This window comes from Apiospora aurea (assembly GCF_038362705.1).
Source record: "Apiospora aurea strain CBS 24483 chromosome Unknown utg000006l_segment0_segment0, whole genome shotgun sequence".
NCBI classification, from domain to species: Eukaryota; Fungi; Ascomycota; class Sordariomycetes; order Amphisphaeriales; family Apiosporaceae; genus Apiospora; species Apiospora aurea.
This window is the reverse complement of record NW_027117393.1, coordinates 1,105,744-1,129,222: the sequence shown is the minus strand read 5'-3', so window position 1 is coordinate 1,129,222 and position 23,479 is coordinate 1,105,744. Positions and strand designations below refer to the sequence as shown.

Below are 23,479 nucleotides of genomic sequence, written 5' to 3'. Positions count from 1 at the left end.
CTTGAGTATACCACAGCGAAGCGGATTTCTTTTTAGAAGTAGTACTCCTCCTGCACGTAATTTAGCTTCGTAGTGATTGCCTCGGAAACTCCGTAATTAGCCAACATCATGCGAACGCGGTGTCGGAAGTCATCCTTCAGTACGAGACCATTCATATCCTCCAGACAAATCTCGGCCCAATCTTTAGTACAATTGTGATCTTTGGCAGCGCTACCAAAAGGATTACTCTCACGCTTGTATAAATTCGCAGTTTCCAGCATGCTCTTCGTGTGCAACTGTAGCTCCTCCAGTGGCTGCTTCGATGGCGTATCTTGGAGTATGTCTTGGATGTCGAGAAGTATTTGTATCCCAAACACCGCCCATATGGGCAAGGTCCCGGTCCGAAAGATCTCGGAAACTCCGCGAGTGATCTCATCCTGGGCAAATGAGTCCTCGAACGCGGTGGAAGTAACCTGAATTCCAGGCAACATCTCTCGTATACGCTTGAAGACTTCGCCGTCTTCTTCGTTACATTCGTAGTTGAATAGAAGCCATGGGGCTCCAGTAAAGACGTCCTTGAGGTTATGCACGGTTTTGACATCTTGTTCAAGGCGCCAGACTGTAGATTTTACTGCATTGTAGACCGGCCACATGCAGAAAATGGAATGCTTGCAACCCAAGTAGGTTGTCCATGAGGACGGCAAGACGAAGTCATGGATACCCATCTCTAGGAGCACCGGGTCATCCTGGTGCTGCTTATACAAGAAGAGCGCCGGAAGTGACCAGACCGGAAACTTTGAGGCAGGGTAATTCTTGGGCCGCTGGATGCACAAGTCGAAGGCCTGTTCCGCGCGTCGTACCAGATGAATGGCAACGTTCGTGAGCACAGATACCACGCCAAGCTACATCTTCCCAGCAGTGTAATCCAACCAAAGCTGCTCCACAAATACAAGAAGCTTGTCTGTATCGCCAAGAAATACATAGATGGCAAAGAAAAAATCAGCCTCGATGTCCCCTTCATCCTTCTCGATGGCTACCGGAGTAATGCTTGGGAGCTTGAACGAGGCGTCCTGCTTCGACTCGGGAGCTGTGTCTGCTTGGCTGGTTTCGTCCATATCATCGCGGTCTGTGCTCGTCTCTTGTACATGAAGTTCGGAGAACCGATTCCGAAAAGGTAATTGTACGTCTTTGCGTGTATCTGCATCGGGTTTTGCCTCGGGCCCAGTCCGCTTCTTGTTCGATGTCTGGAAAGGACGAAGTGTATCCCAAGCCTCAGCGAGAACATTGGTGAAATGTTTATGACGCTTATTACTCTCAATGTCTCCATGGCCATATTTCTCATACCACTCTGTACAACCACGCCGTGCGTTGATAGCGCGGCCAAACAGTCGACCCAGCGCCGGAGGGATGCTTGGTCTCGGGTTGAAGTTGGCAATCGTCGTTGCCATCATGACGATGTCCGAAACTTTGATTTTGCAATTCGGGTTTGTGGAATGGGAACCATCCTTCATCGTTTCTCGAGCCTGCTTTCGGGCTTTGCCCTTCAGTCGTGGGCCCGAGGGCGTGGGTGTTGCGGTGTCTGGGAGCTTGAAGCCGCATTTCGTCGCATTTTTGACAAGCCACCCAGCAATGAACTCTGTATCTAGCTTGTATTGATGGTGCGTAGCAGGAAGCTCGCCAGGGAGTGACGAGTTCATGGTGGCTAGAATGTCATTCCCAAGAATTGTGATGTGGTTTCGAAGCCCAAGAAGAAGAAGAAGAAAGCAGACGCAAGTGTTTCCGGACTGTCGTGAAATAGGCCAACAGCCAATTTGCTGGGAGCTTTTCCAAAGTATTGAGCTGATGAATAAATGCAAGTGGTGGAATTGCTTGCTGAAAAGTTGCTGGCCGGGTGCTCAGAGACGAGGGTTGTGATGACTTCCAGTGGCCTTGCAACGACTGACCAAGATTTTTACTCGGAAAACAACATTGAATGCAGCTTCAATTCCTAAAGCGGGTACTGTTTATCAGTTGCAGTAGACGTCAATGGTTGTTCCCCCAGGCCTGAAGCACAGCATGCCACCTTTGGAAACCAGAAGCATCTACCATAAAAACCCAGACCACCCAGTTCTGGCACCAAGATTGTACAATTCAAATCATTTCTTACGCTTCGATCAACCAAGAATAATTATCCATCAATGATTAGACACTCTCATGAACAGTACAAGCCTCATGGCTGTAATTACTGCGTCCATTTTCACACGTCCGGTATGTAGAGATGTAGAGAGGAGGCCTCTACGAGGCGGGCCTCTTGCTTTTGTTGCAGTTATGAGGCTGTTCTCCTGTCGCCCAAAAAGAAGAAAAAAGGTCGCGAGGTTTCAGGCATATGCAGATATAAGAAATAGTGAATTGCAACTTCTTGGGAGGTGTCCAATGTGGGCGATCATTGGATGTAGGCTCCAAGCAGCAGATAACCAAAACACAGTATCAAAACCAGAGGTCGATCTCTCTTATAAACCGACAAAATGTACCTAGATGTCTAACTGTTTTCTCGTTTGGCTCAGATGGTTCAAAGCCTGTATCCCAGAACAATCACCCATCATGCTCGCTCATACTTGCTTTCCCTTTAACTCACTGTCCTGGTGCTGAAAAGGAACGTGTTCCTATGAAAGCTACGAGTTTTTCCACGTTTCTTTGCATCATCTCGTTACGACCCTGTTCACTTAATCATACCCTGTCCAGCAAAGTTGTTATCCATATTCATAGGATCTCCTCTATCGAGAATGGGAATACCACTTACATACAAGACGAGCCCAAATAAGCTAGTGGGTTACTTACCAATGCCAAAAGATCTTCGAGCGCTGCCACCGGTAGAAGGGGACAGGAGAGACTCACGGCCATCTCACCTAGATCAATGCAGATCTATAAAAACAAAATGCGAGATTCTGTCAAACATCATTCACAGGGGCACTCATGCTCACAGCAAAAAGAAAAGGGCGGCATCCAAGCGTCCATGTGCCTGATGTGTCAGAGACAATCCAAGAGATAGTGCATTGGAAACCCAGGGGTTAGCTCTGGAGATCACTACAAACACATATCAGTCTATGACAGGTGATAAAGCACACCCGATTAGCTCCGTCCAGTCTGATGGAATAGTTTTCTCGCAATAGATGTATGGTTTCTCTATTTATTGCCAGAGTATTTTTGCCCCTCAGGCCTCAGGGATATCAACTCGAATTCATATGGTCTCAGTAGTCATGATACCCAAGTCATCTGTTATCCGCCGCGTGCTTTTCGTTGTTTTTGTTAGTAAGATTACTTCAGTGCTGGGCAGATCTTCAGGAGAACCCCTAAAAGGTGAGATCGGAATAAATGTGGATGGCATTCACTTATAGAGGGGGTTCCGGGACAGTTGCGTTAGTCCATTATATCTAATCCAAAACCTGACCAAGGAAACCCTTATGCTTGGCAACTGCCCCTGTATAGTCTATTACTGAAACTGAAACTACATCGAGTTGGGTAAGCATACGGGTACGTAGGTGTAACAGCACTGTACACTGCTAATTACATGCAGGGGTTGTGTGTGGCAAAGTAAGGAGAATGATTTTACGCATCTACTGGATATCTCTGCAAATAGTTCTCGTACTGAGATCAGCATAAATTTATGATCTCGCTCTGGCATCGATATGTCCATGCTGCTCAAGTACTTACTGAGAGATAGTTGCACGAGTGGACGTCTGCACCAGTTCGCCGGTTGCTATCCACTATGGAGAATGTGACTTGCATGACCAAACTCGGGGATTGCTCAGGTAAATAGGGCGGCGGATAATCAGGTATATTACCAGAAGCATATTCTTCAGTGTTAGTACTGTCACATCAATCATAAATGCAATGTAGTTGCCGCCTGGGGAAGGCACTTTGCTGATGAGGTATCCCTTGAGACATCTCGGGCAATCATAAAAATAAGAGCACCATGAGACGATGGCATAACATACAAATTTATACACTCACATCTTGAAACGAACCGGCCGAGATTGCCGAAGTGGACAGCCTCAAACTTGTCCATCAAGTCCATCTTGCGATGATGAAGGTACCAGCTTGATCAACAGACACACACAGCATCCGGTCAAGACCGATGTTCTTGCAAATGTTATTTAGGAGTACATGAGTCCGTACGCAAGTCAGAGGAAAGAGTTCCGAGGAAATATTCATATTTTGTTGTGTATCATTTGGGGATATCGTCGACGCTGAAGAACAGAACCACATGCAAAGGTGAGACAGAGCCATCCTCTGCTTGCAGGTCTTCCAGTTGCGAGTTATACTGGAGGAAATGCATGAAAAAGGAGAATCGTGAAGATAGTGCATAAAAAGATGGCCAAACTGGTGTTGAAATTGCCCATGCAGATGCTCGTGGTAGGGCTGATGTGCTGGGGTGTCCGGAGAATAGCATGCCAAAGCATTGAATGTCAAGTGAACATTGAAGTTCCCAAAATGATTATGTCATTCGTGTCCATCCCTCGGGCCAAATTTTGTTGAAAAAAGAAAAGACAAGTCCACTTGCAGTCCAGTGCAGACAAAAAGAAAGTGGGCCGGCGCAAAGAAAAGGTTCCTTCCCCAAGCTGTGCTTCTTCCGTTCCGATTTTGGCCGGGGCGCACCGCACTCACTGCGCACTGGCCTGGTTCAGGTTCTGACTTGGCTGGGAGCTGGGTGGTGCTGGGCGGGCGGGCCATTTGCCATTGAGCATTGGCCTGGGATCGGTTTAAGCGACGTATGCAGCAAAACAAGAGAGGCCTTCATGTTTGGAGGTGGCAGTTCGGGCCACCCTGTTTAATCCGATCACGTGCAGGCACTAGAACGTTTTTGAGGCAAGCTGGGTGAAGAGGAAGTGGAGCTCCCTCTGCTTCGGCAACTTCTCTGGTGCTGTTGAGGTTTTTCATAGCAACCAGACCTCACTTTCTCCCGATTTTCCCTTCCCTCCTCCCAAGCTTCATCACCACCTCCACTCCCATCCTCTCAATTCGCGTCTTGTCATCTCTCAAGATGTTCAAGAGGTAAGTTCGACTCGATTTCAATTCTTTCGGGCTGCCTTCGCCGCCAATTGACCTCGCAATTGAGCTAACCACTGCCTTTTCTCGGATCAGCGGCATTTCTTCCTTCGCTCGGGCAGCTCGCCCGACCTTCACAGCCGGTGCCCGCCGCGTCGCCAGACCTGCCAGCCTCAGATTCCCCATCACCAGCCGGTTCGCAAGCACATCCAGCGGTGTCGGCGATGGCAAGATTTACCAGGTATGTTTTTGGGGAACTTTTGGGGAAGCTATGGCCCGGCTGAAAAATCAGCCTTGGTCCGCCCAATGGGGGGGGAATTGACCCGAGCTAACCAATTCGTCCTCACAGGTTATCGGTGCCGTCGTTGATGGTCAGTAACATCGAAACGAAGCTCAATGGAGCTATCGAAATGCCAATCGAACGTCTCTAACCTCCATTATAGTCAAGTTCGACGGAGCGAAGCTGCCCCCGATTCTGAACGCCCTCCAGACCGACAACCAAGGCAACAAGCTTGTGCTGGAAGTCTCTGTAAGCTTCCCGCCAGCTGCAGCAACTGTCAATGGCTATATTCTAACTGGGTTTCTAGCAACATCTGGGTGAGAATGTCGTCCGTTGCATTGCCATGGACGGTAAGTTTTCTCCGGATATCAAAATCTGCTCCGCCATAGTTGCTCACTCCATACACAGGTACCGAGGGTCTCGTCCGAGGCGCCAAGGCCTCCGATACTGGTGCTCCCATCACAATCCCCGTCGGCCCGGCCACGCTAGGCCGTATCATCAACGTCACTGGTGACCCCATTGACGAGCGTGGCCCCATCAAGTCCGACAAGTTCTTGCCCATTCACGCCGATCCCCCGGAGTTCATTGAGCAGTCTACCACTGCCGAGATTCTCGTTACCGGTATCAAGGTCGTCGATCTGCTCGCTCCCTACGCTCGTGGTGGAAAGATTGGTCTGTTCGGTGGTGCCGGTGTCGGCAAGACTGTCTTCATTCAGGAGCTTATCAACAACATCGCCAAGGCCCACGGTGGTTACTCCGTCTTCACTGGTGTCGGCGAGCGTACCCGTGAGGGTAACGATCTGTACCACGAAATGCAGGAGACTTCCGTCATTCAGCTGGATGGCGAGTCCAAGGTCGCCCTGGTGTTCGGTCAGATGAACGAGCCCCCAGGAGCCCGTGCCCGTGTTGCCCTGACTGGTCTGACCATCGCTGAGTACTTCCGTGACCAGGAAGGCCAGGATGTGCTGCTCTTCATTGACAACATTTTCCGTTTCACTCAGGCCGGTTCCGAGGTGTCTGCCCTGCTGGGTCGTATCCCCTCTGCCGTCGGTTACCAACCCACTCTCGCCATTGACATGGGTCAAATGCAGGAGCGTATTACCACCACCAACAAGGGTTCCATTACTTCCGTCCAGGCCGTCTACGTCCCTGCTGACGATTTGACTGATCCCGCTCCCGCTACCACCTTCGCCCATTTGGATGCCACCACTGTCTTGTCCCGTGGTATCTCCGAGTTGGGTATCTACCCCGCTGTCGATCCTCTTGACTCCAAGTCCCGTATGCTGGACCCCCGTATCGTCGGTCAGGACCACTACGACACCGCCACCCGTGTCCAGCAGATCCTCCAGGAGTACAAGTCGCTCCAAGATATCATTGCCATTCTGGGTATGGACGAGTTGTCGGAAGCTGACAAGCTTACCGTCGAGCGCGCCCGTAAGATCCAGCGTTTCCTGTCGCAGCCCTTCACCGTCGCCCAGGTTTTCACTGGTATCGAGGGTAAGCTCGTCGACCTCAAGGACACCATCACCTCGTTCAAGGCTATCCTGAGCGGTGAGGGTGATGACATGCCCGAAGGTGCCTTCTACATGGTTGGCGACTTCGCTTCTGCCCGCGAGAAGGGTGAGAAGATCCTGGCTGAGCTGGAGAAGTCTTCGTAATCGGTTCTTTAAGGTCGAGCGAGGTGCAGGCTGTTAAATAGAGCGTCGCTACTAGGGAGGCGAAAAAGGTGGTGGCCTGTGTATATCTAGACAAGGAGAGTTGTGTGGTTGGGCGTGATACCTAGCTCAATCGAGTTCCTTTTGTAAGCTGTATACCATGAATCCACCATAATTCCCGAGTTGATAAAATTCTGGTTGAGCACAAACTCTGATCTTTATGTGACTGTCTTGATGCGAGTGCAATGAGTTGCGTATGGATGGACAACTTGATGACTGCGGCTGTCCCGTCTTCCACTGCCGCAGCCTGAAAACTAAAAGATGGCATTATAGCAGTAATAGGCTGGCTATCCTGCCAATTGCTCACTGACGTAGCTGAGGCTGGTTCCGTTGGTTGCTCAAGATGAACCGCCCTCTTGGGTTGAACAAGTCGCATGCTGGTATAACAAGAGATATTCAATAAGATTCCCAACACTAGGGGTTCGAGAAAGTTGGAATTTGCCGTGCCGTAACCGGCAGACAGCCACCAACGTTAAAACTATCAGGATGCTGGAAAGCGGTTCACAATAGGAAATTATTTGCCTTTCTCATCCTAGTTCTATCCTCTGTTTCCTGGCTCATGACTTAGTCACCAGAAAGCGAGTCTGTATGAAGAAGTGTGGACGAGTATAAACACTTGAGTCTTGTTTCTATTGCCATCACTTGGAAATATAGTATTTGTTCACAACTGTATCACTCGCTAGCTGGCAAACGGATGAAAAGTGGCCCACAGGAGGCTATTACATGAGAAAGCTGCGGTTCTTCTGCTCGACTTTACGCAGCACGCATGAGTCTAAATCTGCTTCGCTCTCCCTTATAAACTAACGTTGTACTCCAGTTTGATTTATTCTCAAAATAATCTATTCGTATTCTCGAACCTTGGTTCTTGATACTTCACGTTGGAGCAGCTTGTCATAATCAGCTTATTTATCTGTACGAAATCTTAAGATAGATCCCCATTATCCATGGCCACCAAATTCGTTATGTCTGAGCTTACTCTGGACACATACTGGTGTATAAGTCTGTCTAGATGGCAGAAATTGAGTTATATTAGAATAACTATTCAGCTATGAATATCACCTAAGACGAACCTGAGTCTCCCCTAAGGATCTGAACTCTTTAGTTCCCCACTTACTCCGAGTCACAGTCATTACCCTGAAGCAGTGCGTATCCAAGCCTGCTGATACGAGTTCTCTAGTCATTCATTAAGTGCCTTGATAGCATTGATAATGGCTGAGCTTATCAGTGCGATCAGAAGACGGCAATCGCCCCCGGAGGACTACCCACGCCACCCCGCACATTCAGGGGCGCACTCGTGACAAAGAAGGTCCAGCGGTTCAAGTCGCTGCATATCTCGCCGAGCTGCTCGAGGTCCCAGAGCTCGCCGATGGGCGTGCCCCAAAAGACCAGCAGCCACTCGTGCAGCGCCCAGACGTTCTCCGGGTCGCGCGGCAGGGCCTCGAAGCCAATGGTGTCGCCCCCGACGGCGGCGAGGTGGTACCCGTAGAGCCACCGGACCGTCTCTTCGCAGGGCGCGACCCCGATGGAGTTGGCGCCCTGCGTGCCGGCTTTGCACTCGGCCTCGGTGGACTCGTTGTGGCGCTTGACGTAGCCCGAGCGGACGAGCAGGATGTCGCCTTGTTTGATGGTGGTGCCTTGGTCGGCCAGGGCGGCTTCGAGCTCGGGCACGGTGATGCTGTAGGTTGACCAGGGGTTCGGTAGCTCTTGGCCGATCTTGGTCCAGTAGCGGACCTAGATGGGTTCATTAGCCCGTTGGTCTGTTGGCTGGCCAAGGTCTGCTCGGAAGGGACTTACCATATCGATGAGGACGCCGCGGCCCACGATGCCACCGCGATCACAGAAGTCTGATAGATGGGTCAGCTATGGTTTCCTTTGAGTAAGTCGAGGATGTGACTCGTACTGTGCAATCCATTGGTTGTTGACTTCTTGGCATCCTCAAACGTCAACCCATTATAATAGACCTGCTTCTTTTGGTATGCATACTGTGCAGAACACCATGTCAGAAACCGGCACTGCACTAGAGTCTGGTACTCTGGGAGAAAGTTAGAGGTTGGCTGACATGCTTGAGGCTGTCCCACTGGGAACCGCCTTGCGTGTTGAACTCGAGCTCGTCGTCAAGGGCGTACTCCTTCAGCGACACGTAGTTGTCCAGAAGACGGTGCTTCAGAGGCACGCGGGCGAAGCCGGGGTGCTTGATGGACTCTAGTGGCCAGTCCAGCTGAACGTGCCGGCCGGTTTGGATCTCGCGGCTCGCCTCCTTGACCACTCCGGGTGTTAGGAGATTGATAGCTGGTGTTAGATGCAGGTTAGAAAGGGAGTTTACATGCCACTCCAGGGTCTGAGCATATACAACTTACAGCCGACTTCGTCTTTCACGCCATCGTTGTCGTAGAAGCCCCAAAGACACCCTTGAGGTGTGCCGGGTACCGCGGGGAGGTCGTCGAAGTCGGGGAAATTGTAGCTCATGATTGCTGTAACCTAAAACACGTTAAAAGAGAAAATGGCAATGTTTCAGACAAATTTCCATTCGGATACGGTTCTTTATAAGTCTTCTATATGTTGGGATCCCGATCTGTTCCAGACATTGGAGATACGCTTCCGGAGGGACGTGGGCGCCCCGGATTTTGACAGTGGAGTTTTGTTGAATTGAGAATGCGGGGAAGCATCCATGGCCTGTCACACAGTATGGGGGCATCCGGTTCCAAACCTCCTTTTCCATAGGATCGTACCAGTACCAGGGAAAGCGGGCAGCTTTATTAGATTGGTCCGATACGGATCACCAGGACGGATCGATTCGGTTGGCCCGCGCCAAAGGTCGCCGGCGTTTTGACCCGATGTTGACCGACGTTGACCGGTAGAGGCTGCCCCTATTTGCCAAGCCCACTTTTCGTCGGGTTGGAAGGACGTGGGCTACATTATGTAGCGGTGGATTCCTGTCTGGCCTCAGGCACCCTGATAATGCTCCCTAGCACGCCCGTCCTCGTCCTTCCCGTGCGTGACGCCCGTCGGACACAGCCACGACTCCGGCACACTCAGCATCTGACCAGGTACGTACTGAGGCCGGGATCATAATGCAGCCAAGACGAACTGCTATAAGCCAAAAGGTCGGCAGCCCTGAGACTGCCCTTGAAGCCATAAACATGCTGGACGTAGCACAGATCGAAGGAGCCTCGGTGTCTTGATAGACGGTACCAGACGCCGAAGGATCTGTCGCCAGTGTCACCGTGGTAAGACTGACCACAGAAATCGAGAAAGGTGCCCTCTTCTGGGGTTTCTCACACATGTACAGCTATGTCTCCAAGGAACCAGCAAGTCGAGCTTGGTGAATGACGGAGACATAAGCGCAGTGTCAAAAGCAAGTAGTATTGGCATGTCCAGCGTACCACTTGCATTTCGATATTGTCCAATCCTGACGTAACTTCCACTTTCTAGATCACTTGTTTAGTGTGTAATGTACATTCTACGAATTAGCTTCTCGGACTGTCATTCGGACTGTCATGGCCGACCATTGAGATCAGCTCCGGATGAGGTCGGCGACCAAATCTACACTCTAGGGGAGGGAGTCCCCTCATATATGCTGAAAGCTAAAATGGAGTTGGCCCACAGGACCAAGACCTCGTCTGCGACTCTCATTGCCACGGCCATCGTGGCTAACGTCATCGGGCTTATCGAGGGCTTCCATGGTTCGAGATGCCCTGCTAGCTCGCTGCCGGGAGACTCTGCGGAACTGGCCCCCAAGCTCAGAACGAGGATTTGCATGGAGAGGGGCTTGTGTAGAACTCGCGTCTTGCAGTCTACACAGCGAAAGTCGGACTACTTTTATATGACACCCTGGGATCTCTTAGGCATGGAAAAATAAGCTAGGATACACATGATCATGAATCTACCCAGGACGGTATCAAAATGATTCATATGAGGTTGAATGGCATATGCTATGTATACACCAGGATGGGCACGCCTGGATTTGCTTCTTGCCTAACTTATGATTCCCTGTATAAGCATACATCCACCAGTCCTTAGAGATGACACAGCAGGACATCGTTCAAGGACCCGGCTTGAGTCACACAGTTATGACCCGGGCATGCCAGGAAGTTGTGTAACCTATGTAGCCTGACCTGAATAGATAATTGGTACCAGAGCGATATGCATGAAGGTCCCTTCCAGGGACCCCTCCGGCACAGCCAACCTGTTCCGTTCCTGTTTCCCTATCTCCAGGAACACCCGCCAATTGCATTCGCAGAGCTGTATAAACCTGTCAGTCCGGTCCTAGTAAAGGCGGAAAGAGGTTTTTCTTCCTATAAGAATGCTCCGTTCGGACTGATCATGCCACGCAGGCAACGGGGCTAATGAGTCTGCATGGCGGGCGCTTAGGGCATCCCAGCCGTCCTATTGGCGGATGGTGGCTTTCAGCCCGTCAGCGCCATCTTACACGAGCCCAAGAAAAAGACGACCCTAACGATAGCGATCTCACCAGGCCTTCAGAGCATCATCCGTCAGCGCCAGCGTGTGACATCTTGCAACTTCACTTCGGAGGAGGTTGGTAAGGAGGGAAATGATTGATTGGCAGAGGTATGCTGTCATCTTTCCAATCCGATGACCCTCCACGTCGAGATACAAGATCTAAGACATGCATTCAGGGGTCTCGGATATTTGGGAGGCGTCGTCGGGTGTGACCTTGGCTGCAGGGTGGTCCTCCTCGTAACTAAATCCTCCAATACCAATACGAGGACCCCGAGTTCTGCAGCATGGCGTTGATGCATGCGCCTCGTAACAGTCAGACATGGAGAATTCCGTCGGTCACCCTAACACACCACCATCTCATACAGCCGCACCTGAGCCCCGGGTACTGAGTGTGCAGCACGTTAGCCTAGGTATTATATGCAACTCTTAACGATCGCCAGGTCCAGGCCCTTTCGCCAATCGGCACTCGTCAGAGGTGCCAGTTATTGGACACTTTACCTTGAAAACACATAACACCCCGTAGTAAGGGCCAAGGACTGGAGGTCAGATAGGTTGGCATTACAGAATGACTGAACGGCAACCACTTCCTCCTCTCCCCACCGATAGGGCTGCCTCTGACTCGGTCTGTTCCTTTTTCGACCACTCAGCGACCTCATGTCCCCTGGCAATCCGGTGAACCCTGCAGGCTGCCATCCCATACATATGGCAGTTGAGTCGATTCCTTCGCTCGAGTGCCACCCACAAGCTTACACTTACACCCACACACATTATACTCGCTTGTCTTTCCTTCTAGATCCTTGAGTGTGCGATCGTGGGAATCTGGAACCATTCTGCAGCGTAGTACTTCGCCTCGACACACGGGCATACAACTCAAAGATAAACAGCATAATAAATATAAGCATCAGCAAGGATCGTGGGTTCCAGAATTTCGAGATGAGCGACCCGAGCTCTCCACCGGACATCAATGTGTCCAACGGCACATGCTACTACACGGAGCACGAGAAAACGAAAGGGGATTTCATAGCATGCGGCAACGTCGCCTTCGGACACTGGCCGTGCTGCCAGGCGGGGGACATGTGCCTAAGTCTAGGAAACGCGAATGGATGCTGGGATTCTGATAGTCAGTCTCTCTCTTATACACATCTTCTTTCTGTTCCTCATCCCAACAGTATAGTACGAAACGTTTCATCCCCAAGCAAACGTATCTTCCACTGACTACAGCTATGGCCAAACAGCCGGTAATACATACCTAGCCGGCTGCACCGACGCCGGTTTCAACGCGCGGGCGTGCCCCTGGAAGTCGCCCCTCTTCCACGAGCAGGAGTGGGTGGCGATCCAGCAGTGCCACCCGGGGACGGGCGGCGAGGACACGGTCTGGGGCGGGTGCAAGGTGGACGCGAACCAGACGACGCTGGAGAAGCTGCCGCACGCCAGCTGCGACCCTTACTGCTCGTCGTCCGTCCTGGTGGATGCCTCGGTACTGCCCGCCTTTGCCAGCCTGCCGAGCTCCGCGGGCGGTTCCATCAAGTGGACCAGCGGCTTCGATCCTACGGCGACCTCGGCGGGGGTGAAGTCGGCGAATGCCACCGCCACGTCCAAGAGCTCGTCCACACCTACCGCGTCATCATCGCCTGGATCCTCCGTCATCGCGCCGCCTACCGCTACAGCGACATCGCCGCCTCCTGCCGCTACGGCATCATCGGAAAACAGCGGCTTGACGGTGGGGGCCAAGGCAGGAATCGGTGTCGGCGCGGCGGGGGCGGCGCTGCTCATAGTAGCTGTGGTGCTGTTGGGATTGTTGGTGCGGCGGCGGAGGCAGAGGAGGAACAACCAAGCCCAACTTGAGGATACCTCGGCATCCCACCCCCATCCTCACCAATACGATGAACCGCCCGAGCAGCAACAGCTACAGCAGGAACAGGTCATGTACTACAACTACAACGTCAACAAGTCGCCACCGCCTGCAACTACTACAGTTAGACCTACCTTGAACTCTCAAGATAGCCAACCTTACGTGGGATACAAGGCCGAACTGTCGGCCGATGAAGCGCAACAAGGAAGGCCATGGGACCAGCAGGCCGGGTTCAAGTTCGAGCTGGCGGCGGATGAGACGACGATGCCGCCGAACGAGATTGGAAGCAGTGACGGACATGGCGGTATAGGCGGAGCTATCAAAGGCGAATCAAGGACAGAAGCAGCAGGAGGAAGCCATCGAGGTGGCAGCGGCGGCGGCGGTCTGAGCCCATATCCCAGTCCGCATCCGAGCAGTACCGCCACCGCCCATTCACCGTTCTCAGCTTATTCGGAAGTGTCGACACTCTATGCCAGCAGCGGTGGTGGAAGCAATAATGGAGGGATGGGCCAGTGGACGTCACCAACGCCGCCACAACAACAGCATCAGCAGCAGCCGAGGCACGGGGACTACCCATTGGAGCAGGAGTGGCCGCTATCGAAAGGACCCGGCGGTCCTGCGCACATGCAATCGTCTCGGGAACGACAGCAAGTACGAGGAGGGACATGGAGAAGTCATGGTTATGATCCATCTTGAATGGGGTTTATAACAAGAAAGGGGGGGAGGAGGTGGAAACCCGGTGGTCTGCTCTGAGCGGCTTGCAAGTACAGCCTCGATGACGGGCTACCGAATGTATAGAATGATACCGACTACATGAAAGTATGTATTGAGCGGATACGCATATTTTCGAAACCGAAGAACCATCTGGCGAGTTCGTCTTACAACATGTCATCCGGCCGAACGCCATGCCATACCTATATACACTATTTTCGTTCTGATGTATTTCTTCACCATGCTGGTTCGTGGCGACACAGATGCCATTCCTCCGGCCGATCAAGTTTGAACATTGCGGACGGTGTTACCAATTCAACTTTTTCAATTACTTACAATCTTCTCTCTCTTCCATACACAGGTTGGCGCTATCCGGAAAGGGGAGGGACGGTGAGCTGATCCAACGGTCAAGTATGGAACCACAGTTGCCCCAAGGCTGGCTGATGTGCCATTTCGGGGGAAGCAACGCTGCAAGTTTGGCATGCCCAGAGGGTCAGGGTAGTCTATTCAGCTTGCAACTGTAACAGAGTTCATTGGGCCGCCAAATTTGCAAATGCTAAACAGCCTGTAGCAGACAAATATAGTACTTGGCTGTAATAATGACGCCCCTTGCATCAGATCGCACCATGGCGCTGGAATTCAGACGTAACGACGTAATTGGTGCCGCCCAATTGGTGAATTGGGCAGCCCCGGTGGTTAGTTGATCCGGGCCCTGGCACTCCACCGCAGCAGCTGGGAGAAGCATTGGAAAAGCACTGAAAGCTCGGATTAGCCGAATTGACAGCATGGCCCACTAATTGCTGCTTTGGTGCTGCTGGCCATTGGCTCGTGCGGTCGAAGGAATCTGAAATCGAACGAGCAGGCCGGCAACACCAAAAGTGCTCATCGAACTGCCTTCTCCAGTCTTATTGTTCCATCCATCCGAATATTCAACGTCCTGTCCACGTCGAAGGCCACATCCTGCCAATTCCCACCGAGCCCCTCGAGAACTCGACTCAATTGGACCAATCTCCCCTCTTCAGCCCTCTCCCTCTCTTCACCTCTTCCCGACAAGATGATGCGAACGTCTGCTTCCTCGCTCCTGCGCGCTGGCGCCCGAGCTTCTCCCCTCCGAGTCCAGCGGGCGGCCGCCTCCACACACGCCATCTCCAACCCGACTCTGGCCAACATCGAGAAGCGATGGGAGGGTATGCCCCAGACCGAGCAGGCCGAGCTCTGGATGGCCCTGCGCGACCGCATGAAGGGCAACTGGGCCGAGCTCACTGTCCAGGAGAAGAAGGCCGGTACGTCGAGAGATTCCCTGCGTCGTCTATGTCCACACACGAGTGCCCGGACAGCCATTGCAGATTCAGAAAAGCCGTGGACGGCGGCTCAGGACCGATTGGCGTGTGCTGGGAGACCCAATTGGCAATTGCCCGAGTGAAAGACTGCATGCAATTGACTCCGGAGGACATGACACACTCCATCTCCACAATTTTCAGAGGAGCGACAGGCTGACACGATGAAACCTCTTCTACAGCTTACTGGATCGCTTTCGGTGCCCACGGCCCTCGTGCCATGCCCCCTCCCGATGAGGGCCGCAAGGTCGTTCTCTACACCGTCATTGGTGTTGCCACTTCTTTCGCCATCTTCGCTACCATGCGCATGTTCGCCAAGCCCGCTCCCAGCACGATGACCAAGGAGTACCAGGAGGCTTCCAACGAGTACCTCAGGGTGCGTAGCAGCAAACAGCTCGCGATTCCTCACTACCTTGGGAACGTCCAACTGACATACTATGACAGGGTCAAAACGCCGAGCCCCTTACCGGCGTCTCCGCGGCCGGCTACAAGGGCAAGGGTATGGTTCAGTCGCCTCCGGCTCAGCACTAAGCCCATTACTCGTGTCCTCGCGTGTGTCATGGCCTCTGCTGCTGCTGCTGCGGTTGCCGCTGCCAGCTAGCACTTTGCTACTAATGATATACCAAACCAACAAACCTACAAACCTCGTCCAAAGAATAATAAAGAAGAGATCCACCCAAACTCATTCCTTTTGTCATTAGAAAAGAAGAAAGCTCGGAAAGCAAGGCGCGGGTGGCTCGGCACCTCCATGTACCAACAACTGCGAAGCATGAATTGCTAGAACCTGGGGGCGGGGGCTGCATTGGCTGCCTAGCTTTCCGGTCGTGGTAGGCAATGTGATTTTTTTTTCTAGTGAGGTGGCGGCAGATATCTCTTCTGGGCGTGTAAGGGGAGATGCCCTGAGAGAGAGAGAAGCAAGGCGAAAAGAGGGAGAGATGGTGGTGCGGAAGACGTTGTAAATATGTACACAAGGAAGATTCCCCATGCTTTTGTTTCCCATCGGATTCATGTGCTCGCATCTTCCATATCGACCAAACCGAGGAGTATTCGCTCCAGCCGTCTTGATAGCTAACGATGCTGGCATGGGAGGTTATCACTCAAAACTCTGCCAATGAATCAGTAAGGTTATATATATACGCCGGTCCGAACCTAGTCTCTGACGCACGGGTACGACTGTAACGAGACAGCGTCATAGGAGGCTTATAGCTATTCGTAACGCACGCACCCGTAGTTTTTGCGAGGGTTCGACCAGGTAGCATTGCATATGTCACACAGACAGCATCGGACGATCAAGAGTCCAGGAATCGGGCCTTTGTGCTGCAACACTTCCCCATACCCCAAATTCTTTGCCTTGCGTGCGGGTCAGTGTTTGAGGCTATGGGAAGAGGAATCCCAGTATCAAAATAATGGTTCGATCAGCGGTGGTGCCAGAAATCCCATCTTCCACGACTCGGGGATTGGTGTATGATGTAACATGCGGATATAGCTAGCTGAATGATGTTCCATTCGATCCCAGTAAGTATGTAAACCCTGTGCTGCTGATTCGCTACAACAAGTATACAATAGTATGCAAACCTATATCCCGACTGTCATGGATGTAGATGATATTCTCCCAATGCCCCTGAACTCGTAAACGCCAAGTAAGGAGACCAAACCCAAAAAAAATCACTGGACAATGCTATATACATTCCCTTCTCCTCTTCCCACTTCTGGACATGTACCTGTTTCTCCATGAACCACGTTTGTTCGCCCAAAGCACGTCAGACATTGGGAAAGAAAGTACCTATATCTCTGCTCCCGTTCAAGCACCGCTCTGCCCCGCCTCGCGATACTCCTCAAACGTATGCGAACTAACCACTCGCCTCCCATCATTGCCACCACCACCAGGGGCGTCCTCGGGCCCATCCTCGTCGCGGACGCGCCGCTCGACCTCGAAGCGGCCGTCCTTGCCCCAGTAGCCGACCTTGTCGCGCCCCTGGACCGCGGCCTCGGTCACCAAAACGTAGGGCATGGGCGCGTCGAACATGGCCTCGGCGAGGACGCGCTCCATCTCCATCTTGAGGCCGCGGGCGCCGGTGCGGGCCCGCTCGGCGCGCGCCGCGATGGCTTGGAGGGACTTGCGGGTAAAGGTCAGGTGCGAGGGGTACGTCTCGAAGAGGGCGGTGTACTGGGCCACGAGGGAGTTGCGGGGCTCCGTCAGGATGCGCAGCAGGTCGTCCCGCGATAAGGGGGAGAGCGCGACGATGTTGTGCAGGCGGCCGATGAGCTCGGGGATGAAGCCGAAGCCCTGGAGGTCCTCGGGCGTGGTCAGGTCGAGCGCCGTGAGGATCGAGGCGTCGGCGGCGTTGGCGGGGCGGTGCGGGAGATGCTTGAACAGCTCCGGGGGCAGGTCGGGCTGGTTCTCGTTCGCGGTCGAGCTGCCGCTCCGGCCGCGCAGCTCGGAGCCGAAGCCCATGGAGGGCTTCGCCACGCGGTTGAGGATGACCTTGTCAAGGCCGACGAAGGCGCCGCAGAAGACGAAGAGGATATTGCTCGTGTCGATGGTGTACTGGTCCACCTTGCCGGGCTGCGGGGGCGACGATTGGGGCCCCGAGGAGGACGACGTCGAGCCGGGGCCCGAGTAATTCGTAGTTATGGGACTCGCGCTGCGGGACGTCGAGGAACGGTTGTCCTTGACGTTGACGGAGACTTTGGTTCCCTCGACGAGCTTGAGCAGGGCTTGCTGCACGCCTTCTCCGCCCACGTCCCGGCCGTTCATCGTTTCTCTCTTCGCGATCTTGTCGAACTCGTCGAGCACGACGATACCGTGTTCGCAGGCTTTGATGTCGTAGTTGGCCTCGATTAGTAGCCGCTCAATACATGTTTCCACGTCCTGACCAATATAGCCAGCTTGTGTAAAGGAATTACAGTCGCATATGGTGAAGGGTACGTTTATCTTCTTGCTCAAAGTCCTACGAAACCGCGTTGTCAGTTAAGCACTTACAGGGCATTGGCTGTTTGTGTCGGGGCCCGAACTCACTCAAGTATATACGTCTTACCAACTCCTGTTGGGCCTACTAACAGCAGGTTGCTCTTATCTATCTTGACGGGCTGCGGCCGACTTGTGTCCTCGGGTATATAGAAATCCGCCTCTTGCTCTCGATGGTGTTGTTGTTGTTGTTGCTGCTGCTGCTGCTGCTGCCATGCTGATTCCGGATGTGTATGTCGTACCGAATCGTTATGCCCGGGGAACTCGTCTTCGGCAAAGTCATCAGTGGCAAAGCCATGCCGCGCAGAGTCATTGTACAGCGAACCTTCGACGGGATGCGTCGACGGCGAGTCCTTCTCGCGCGCCTGCCTGTCCCGAGCTTCGTTCCGTCGCAGTATCTTCTCCTGCCGCTTCCTCTTCGCCTCTTCCTGGTGGTTGCGCCGCCGCACGCCCTGGTAGTGGTTGAAGATGACGGAGGAGATGGTCTTCTTGGCGCGCTCCTGGCCGACTACGTACTCGTCTACGCGCTTCTTCAGGTCGCGCGGGTAGAACTGGGGGACCCCGAACGTGCTCTTGTTGAACATGGGCCCCCGCCCTTCCTCGTCCGGGTCGTAGGTGTTGGAGAAGCTGTTGGAGAAGTCTCGGGTCCGGCGCGGCGCGGTCTTGGGGGCAAAGGTGGTCGAGAAGGGACGCGGACGGTGACGATGGCGGGGGAGGGAAACTGCCGAGGTCGAGACAATGGCGCCAGGCCGCCTGACGACGGATAGCATCATCATAGCAAGAGCTTTGGGCGTGCCCGCTTCTAAAGCTTCGCAGCAGCCTGGAGCCCACAACCTACGAAACTACGACTGATCCTCGACGGTGAACATATGATGTTGGTCCGGTTCGATGCGGCGTTCGGCTTCGAGAGCGGGCGGGATGGGGATAACGTACAGGTGGGTCAAGGTCAGGGTCAGGGTCAAGAGAAGATGGTCAAACGAGTTGCTTTAAGTCGGCTACAGTCGCTTGCCTTTTGGATTATAAGAAGCAGACAAAGATCAAACCTGGTAGATGTCTGAAGACTAGTGAGTTGTACCAACTGCTTTGTTCCCAGCTTGGTGATAGTCCGCAACTCCCGGGATGGTTGGTGGTCCTGGATCGGAGGTCTATCATGATAGTGTGTCAGCAAGCTATGTGCTGCGTAGGTGCTGAGCTGCGGTGGTCGCATCTTCGCGGGTGGTGGCTTTCAGTACCCGGGCGTGGGCGTTGCGGGGGGGGCTCGTCACTGGCAACTGCAGAGCTTCGGGACCCGAAGTGGGATTTAAGCCGCTAATAAGCCAGCGGCCAAAGCACCTAGACCGCTAGCAGAAGCACCTACCAGTAGCTCACAGGTGATGGGATGGGGGCACTGGGGGGCATGGCTAACCTAGCATGGCATGGGCATGGGCATGGACAGGGATGCCAGAGTGTTGAGTTTGACGGTGGTGCCAGAGCTCCAGCTCTCCCACTTTTCGAGCTATTGTCTGCCTGTGTCTGGCCATTTTCCCCCGGTTGGAGACATCTGCTCCATCCACTCCGTCTCCATATTCCACCCCAGAGACGGACATTGTGGGAGGGGAACCGAGTCCCATCAGTCGATCTGCTGGCTCGTATCAAAGCAACAGAGACAGCATCAGTTTAGCCCGCGGCTGGTCGAGACATCTGCAAAGCAAGCAACCTGTAGGGTGACTGCAATATGACAAAACCGCCAACAGGCGAGGCCATATAGATAAACAAGTCCCCCCACCTTGTTGGAGGTTGGAGGGGGATTGACGCTGAATCGGGAGACAGGCCATGGCGGCGGCTGTTCCAATTGCTTTTTTTCTTCTTCTGCTGGCTGGTGCTGGGACACGTACAGGGGTTGCACTCGCTTCGCTGGATTTGTCGGTGCCAATGCCAATTTGCCAAATGTCGCTTCTGCTCAGTTGCCCCTCGACGTCATCTCCCAATGGCCTAGCTAGCTCCCTGCTCCCCTCACATGGAGACATGCAGCTCATATGCCTGAGCTACCTGCGTGCCGCCATTGATTGATTGATAGCTGCCCCTACAGGTACGGTACAAATGAAGATCTATCTCTTTGCAGCCTAGGTCGAACTGTTGAGAAGTTTTCTTGTTTCTTGTTCTTCTTCTGTCGCAATTGACTTTTGATCTACTTATCAGTCCAACGTGTCCTGCTCTCAAGTTTCTTGTGATATCTTTTCGAGTGTCTTTGGTTCCTAGCTGCTGTTCTTTTCTCGATATCCCAGCCCAACTTCTGCCCATAGCTCCATACCTATACCTTGTCTAGCGGGGAGCTCCATCCTACTTATCGTCATATCCCTCCCATACAGCTTGGGTTCCTGAAGGGATTTCCGCGACGAGAGCAAAACGACAACAAAGGAAATACCAGAAATAACCCGGGGAAATGTCAGATTCAGTGGCAGAGAACTCGGCCAACTCGCTGGCTCCCAATGGCTCAGCCGGCGGCGTCCCCAACGATGGCACCGGTATAGCTCCATCCCCCGCGTTCTCCCATTGCGCATGAGAACTGACATGGTTTTAGGCGTCCTTCAGATCGATCCCTGGCTGGAGCCTTTCGCCGATGCTCTGAGGCATAGATATGCCAAAGCCCAGGACTGGATCAAGGTCATTGACGAAACCGAGGGGGGCATAGAGAAGTTCTCCCGAGTAAGTGCCAATACTCCAGGCTCATGCTCGAGCAACTACTAAATGCCATTCTCATTACGTCTAGGGCACAGAGAAGTTCGGATTGAACGTGGACAAGGACAACAACATTCTCTACCGAGAATGGGCACCGGGTGCTCTTGATGCCTTCTTGATCGGTGATTTCAGTGCGTCCAGCCCCTCGAGACGCGCAGTATTATCGTCACTAATGCCTGGCAGATGACTGGAACAGAGGCTCCCACCCCATGAAGAGGGATGATTTTGGCGTCTGGGAGATCACGCTCCCGGCCGTCAATGGGCAGCCTGCCATTCCGCACAACTCCAAAATCAAGGTACGGACAGCTGCTACTGATGCTATACCCACTTTCGTGCAGCTGACACAATACTTTGTAGATCTCGATGACTTCCAAATCCCACGAGCGAATCGACCGGCTACCGGCCTGGATCAAATATGTCACCCAAGACCTGTCTGTATCGCCAGCCTATGATGCGCGTTTCTGGAACCCTCCGGCGAATGAGCGGTACACCTTCAAAAACCAACGGCCGCAGAAGCCCGCCAGTGCTCGAGTATACGAGGCTCACGTTGGAATCTCTTCGCCCGATCAGAAGGTCACGAGCTTCAAGGAGTTCACCCAGAACATGTTGCCGCGGATAAAGAACCTAGGATACAATGTGATCCAGCTGATGGCCATCATGGAACACGCCTACTACGCCAGCTTCGGCTACCAGGTGAACAACTTCTTTGCCGCTAGCAGTCGGTATGGTACGCCTGAGGATCTGAAGGAGCTTATCGACACGGCCCACGGCATGGGCCTTGTCGTCTTGCTGGATGTTGTTCACAGTCACGCTTCCAAGAACGTACTGGACGGCCTGAACGAGTTTGATGGCACCGATCACTTGTACTTCCACGAGGGAGCGAAGGGAAGGCACGAACTGTGGGACAGCCGTCTCTTCAACTACGGCAGCCATGAGGTCCTGCGCTTCCTGCTTAGTAACCTGAGATTCTGGATGGATGAGTACATGTTCGACGGATTCCGCTTCGACGGTGTAACCAGCATGCTCTACAACCACCATGGTATTGGAACGTAAGTGGACACCACTGTTTGGCTGATTAGCACAGCAAAGGCTAACAAATCCCAGCGGCTTTTCCGGCGGTTATCATGAGTACTTCGGTGCTGGAGTTGACGAGGAAGCTGTGGTATATCTCATGATTGCCAATGAGCTCCTTCACACTTTGTACCCAGAGTGTATCACCGTCGCCGAGGATGTGTCGGGCATGCCGGCATTATGCCTGCCCCTCTCCCTTGGTGGTGTTGGTTTCGACTACCGTTTGGCCATGGCAGTGCCCGATATGTGGATCAAGATCCTGAAGGAGTTGAAGGACGAGCAGTGGGATATGTCCAATATCTGCTGGACACTCACCAACCGCCGCCATGCCGAAAAGACCATTGCGTACTGCGAGAGCCACGACCAGGCTCTTGTCGGCGACAAGACCATCTTGTTCCACCTGTGCGATGCCGAAATGTACACCAACATGTCTAAGTTGTCGCCCCTGACGCCTGTCATCGACCGAGGAATCTCTCTGCACAAGATGATCCGCCTGTTAACACACGGCCTGGGCGGTGAGGGCTACCTCAACTTCGAGGGCAACGAGTTCGGGCACCCCGAATGGCTCGACTTCCCACGCGAGGGCAACCAGAACTCGTTCTGGTACGCGCGCCGGCAGCTCAACCTGGCGGACGACGAACTTCTGCGCTACAAAGACCTCAACGAGTTCGACCGCCAGATGAACACGACCGAGGACCGCTACGGCTGGCTGCACGCGCCCCAGGCCTACATCAGCCTCAAGAACGAGAGCGACAAGGTCATTGTCTTCGAGCGCGCGGGCGCCGTCTTCATCTTCAACTTCCACCCCACCAATAGCTACTCGGACTACCGCATCGGCGTCGACGTCGCTGGTACCTACCGTATCGTGCTCAACACGGATCGCAAGGAGGTCGGCGGGCATGGACGTCTCGAGGAGTCTACGCGCTTCTTCACTACGCCCATGGAGTGGAACGGCCGCAAGAACTGGACGCATATCTACATTCCTACCCGGACTGCTATCGTAAGTTTCTATTCATCTCTACTTATATATGCACTTGCATGACTTCTATCCGATCACAGTAACTAACAATTCACTAGGTCCTTGCTCTCGAGTCTACTATGTAAACGTGACTGGTGAGAGGTGCCAAATGGGATGGGGGTAGTGCAACTGATTCTAATGGATGGCTTGCAGAGACGAAAGACTATGGGATAGATTAGCAGAGATTATATATGAAAACAGAGAAGCCTTTGCGTAAGAGAGAAACGGACGGTGTAAGGGATGGGCCTTTCGCAAGCAAATTGCTGGATTAGAACGACAGAAGTATCCGATCAGAATCAAATTGAAATGATCCCAGCTATAATTCATTATGCTCAAGCATACAC

At 53.1% G+C, this 23,479-nt stretch overlaps 7 protein-coding genes across 7 annotated transcripts; 4 read left to right on the top strand and 3 right to left on the bottom strand.

The window, feature by feature from the left end:
- Positions 1-32: 32 nt before the first annotated feature.
- PG986_008952 (uncharacterized protein) lies at positions 33-1,676 on the bottom strand (the record flags this gene model as incomplete). Its single annotated transcript, XM_066845174.1, has 2 exons — positions 33-881; positions 930-1,676. The coding sequence occupies 2 exons, from the start codon at positions 1,674-1,676 to the stop codon at positions 33-35; spliced, it is 1,596 nt and encodes a 531-aa protein (XP_066697572.1).
- Positions 1,677-4,999: 3,323 nt separating this feature from the next.
- PG986_008951 (ATP synthase beta chain- mitochondrial precursor) lies at positions 5,000-6,942 on the top strand (the record flags this gene model as incomplete). The annotated part of the gene is made up of 6 exons (XM_066845173.1): positions 5,000-5,010; positions 5,101-5,245; positions 5,354-5,375; positions 5,448-5,533; positions 5,592-5,634; positions 5,693-6,942. 6 exons carry the CDS (start codon positions 5,000-5,002, stop codon positions 6,940-6,942), a joined length of 1,557 nt encoding a protein of 518 aa, XP_066697571.1.
- A 1,287-nt stretch (positions 6,943-8,229) lies between these two features.
- Positions 8,230-9,477, bottom strand: PG986_008950 (uncharacterized protein; the record flags this gene model as incomplete). The annotated part of the gene is made up of 5 exons (XM_066845172.1): positions 8,230-8,730; positions 8,794-8,843; positions 8,900-8,981; positions 9,059-9,288; positions 9,357-9,477. Coding segments are annotated over 5 exons (984 nt in total), but the record flags the coding sequence as incomplete, so codon positions are not given.
- A 2,916-nt stretch (positions 9,478-12,393) lies between these two features.
- PG986_008949 (uncharacterized protein) lies at positions 12,394-13,700 on the top strand (the record flags this gene model as incomplete). The annotated part of the gene is made up of 3 exons (XM_066845171.1): positions 12,394-12,580; positions 12,714-13,616; positions 13,648-13,700. 3 exons carry the CDS (start codon positions 12,394-12,396, stop codon positions 13,698-13,700), a joined length of 1,143 nt encoding a protein of 380 aa, XP_066697569.1.
- A 1,377-nt stretch (positions 13,701-15,077) lies between these two features.
- On the top strand, positions 15,078-15,891 carry PG986_008948 (cytochrome c oxidase polypeptide 5; the record flags this gene model as incomplete). Its single annotated transcript, XM_066845170.1, has 3 exons — positions 15,078-15,306; positions 15,543-15,736; positions 15,805-15,891. The coding sequence occupies 3 exons, from the start codon at positions 15,078-15,080 to the stop codon at positions 15,889-15,891; spliced, it is 510 nt and encodes a 169-aa protein (XP_066697568.1).
- A 1,270-nt stretch (positions 15,892-17,161) lies between these two features.
- Positions 17,162-19,101, bottom strand: PG986_008947 (P-loop containing nucleoside triphosphate hydrolase protein; the record flags this gene model as incomplete). Its single annotated transcript, XM_066845169.1, has 2 exons — positions 17,162-18,311; positions 18,380-19,101. The coding sequence occupies 2 exons, from the start codon at positions 19,099-19,101 to the stop codon at positions 17,162-17,164; spliced, it is 1,872 nt and encodes a 623-aa protein (XP_066697567.1).
- Positions 19,102-20,750: 1,649 nt separating this feature from the next.
- On the top strand, positions 20,751-23,159 carry PG986_008946 (1-4-alpha-glucan-branching enzyme; the record flags this gene model as incomplete). Its single annotated transcript, XM_066845168.1, has 6 exons — positions 20,751-20,832; positions 20,889-21,013; positions 21,078-21,177; positions 21,230-21,342; positions 21,404-22,095; positions 22,151-23,159. The coding sequence occupies 6 exons, from the start codon at positions 20,751-20,753 to the stop codon at positions 23,157-23,159; spliced, it is 2,121 nt and encodes a 706-aa protein (XP_066697566.1).
- Positions 23,160-23,479: the final 320 nt, after the last annotated feature.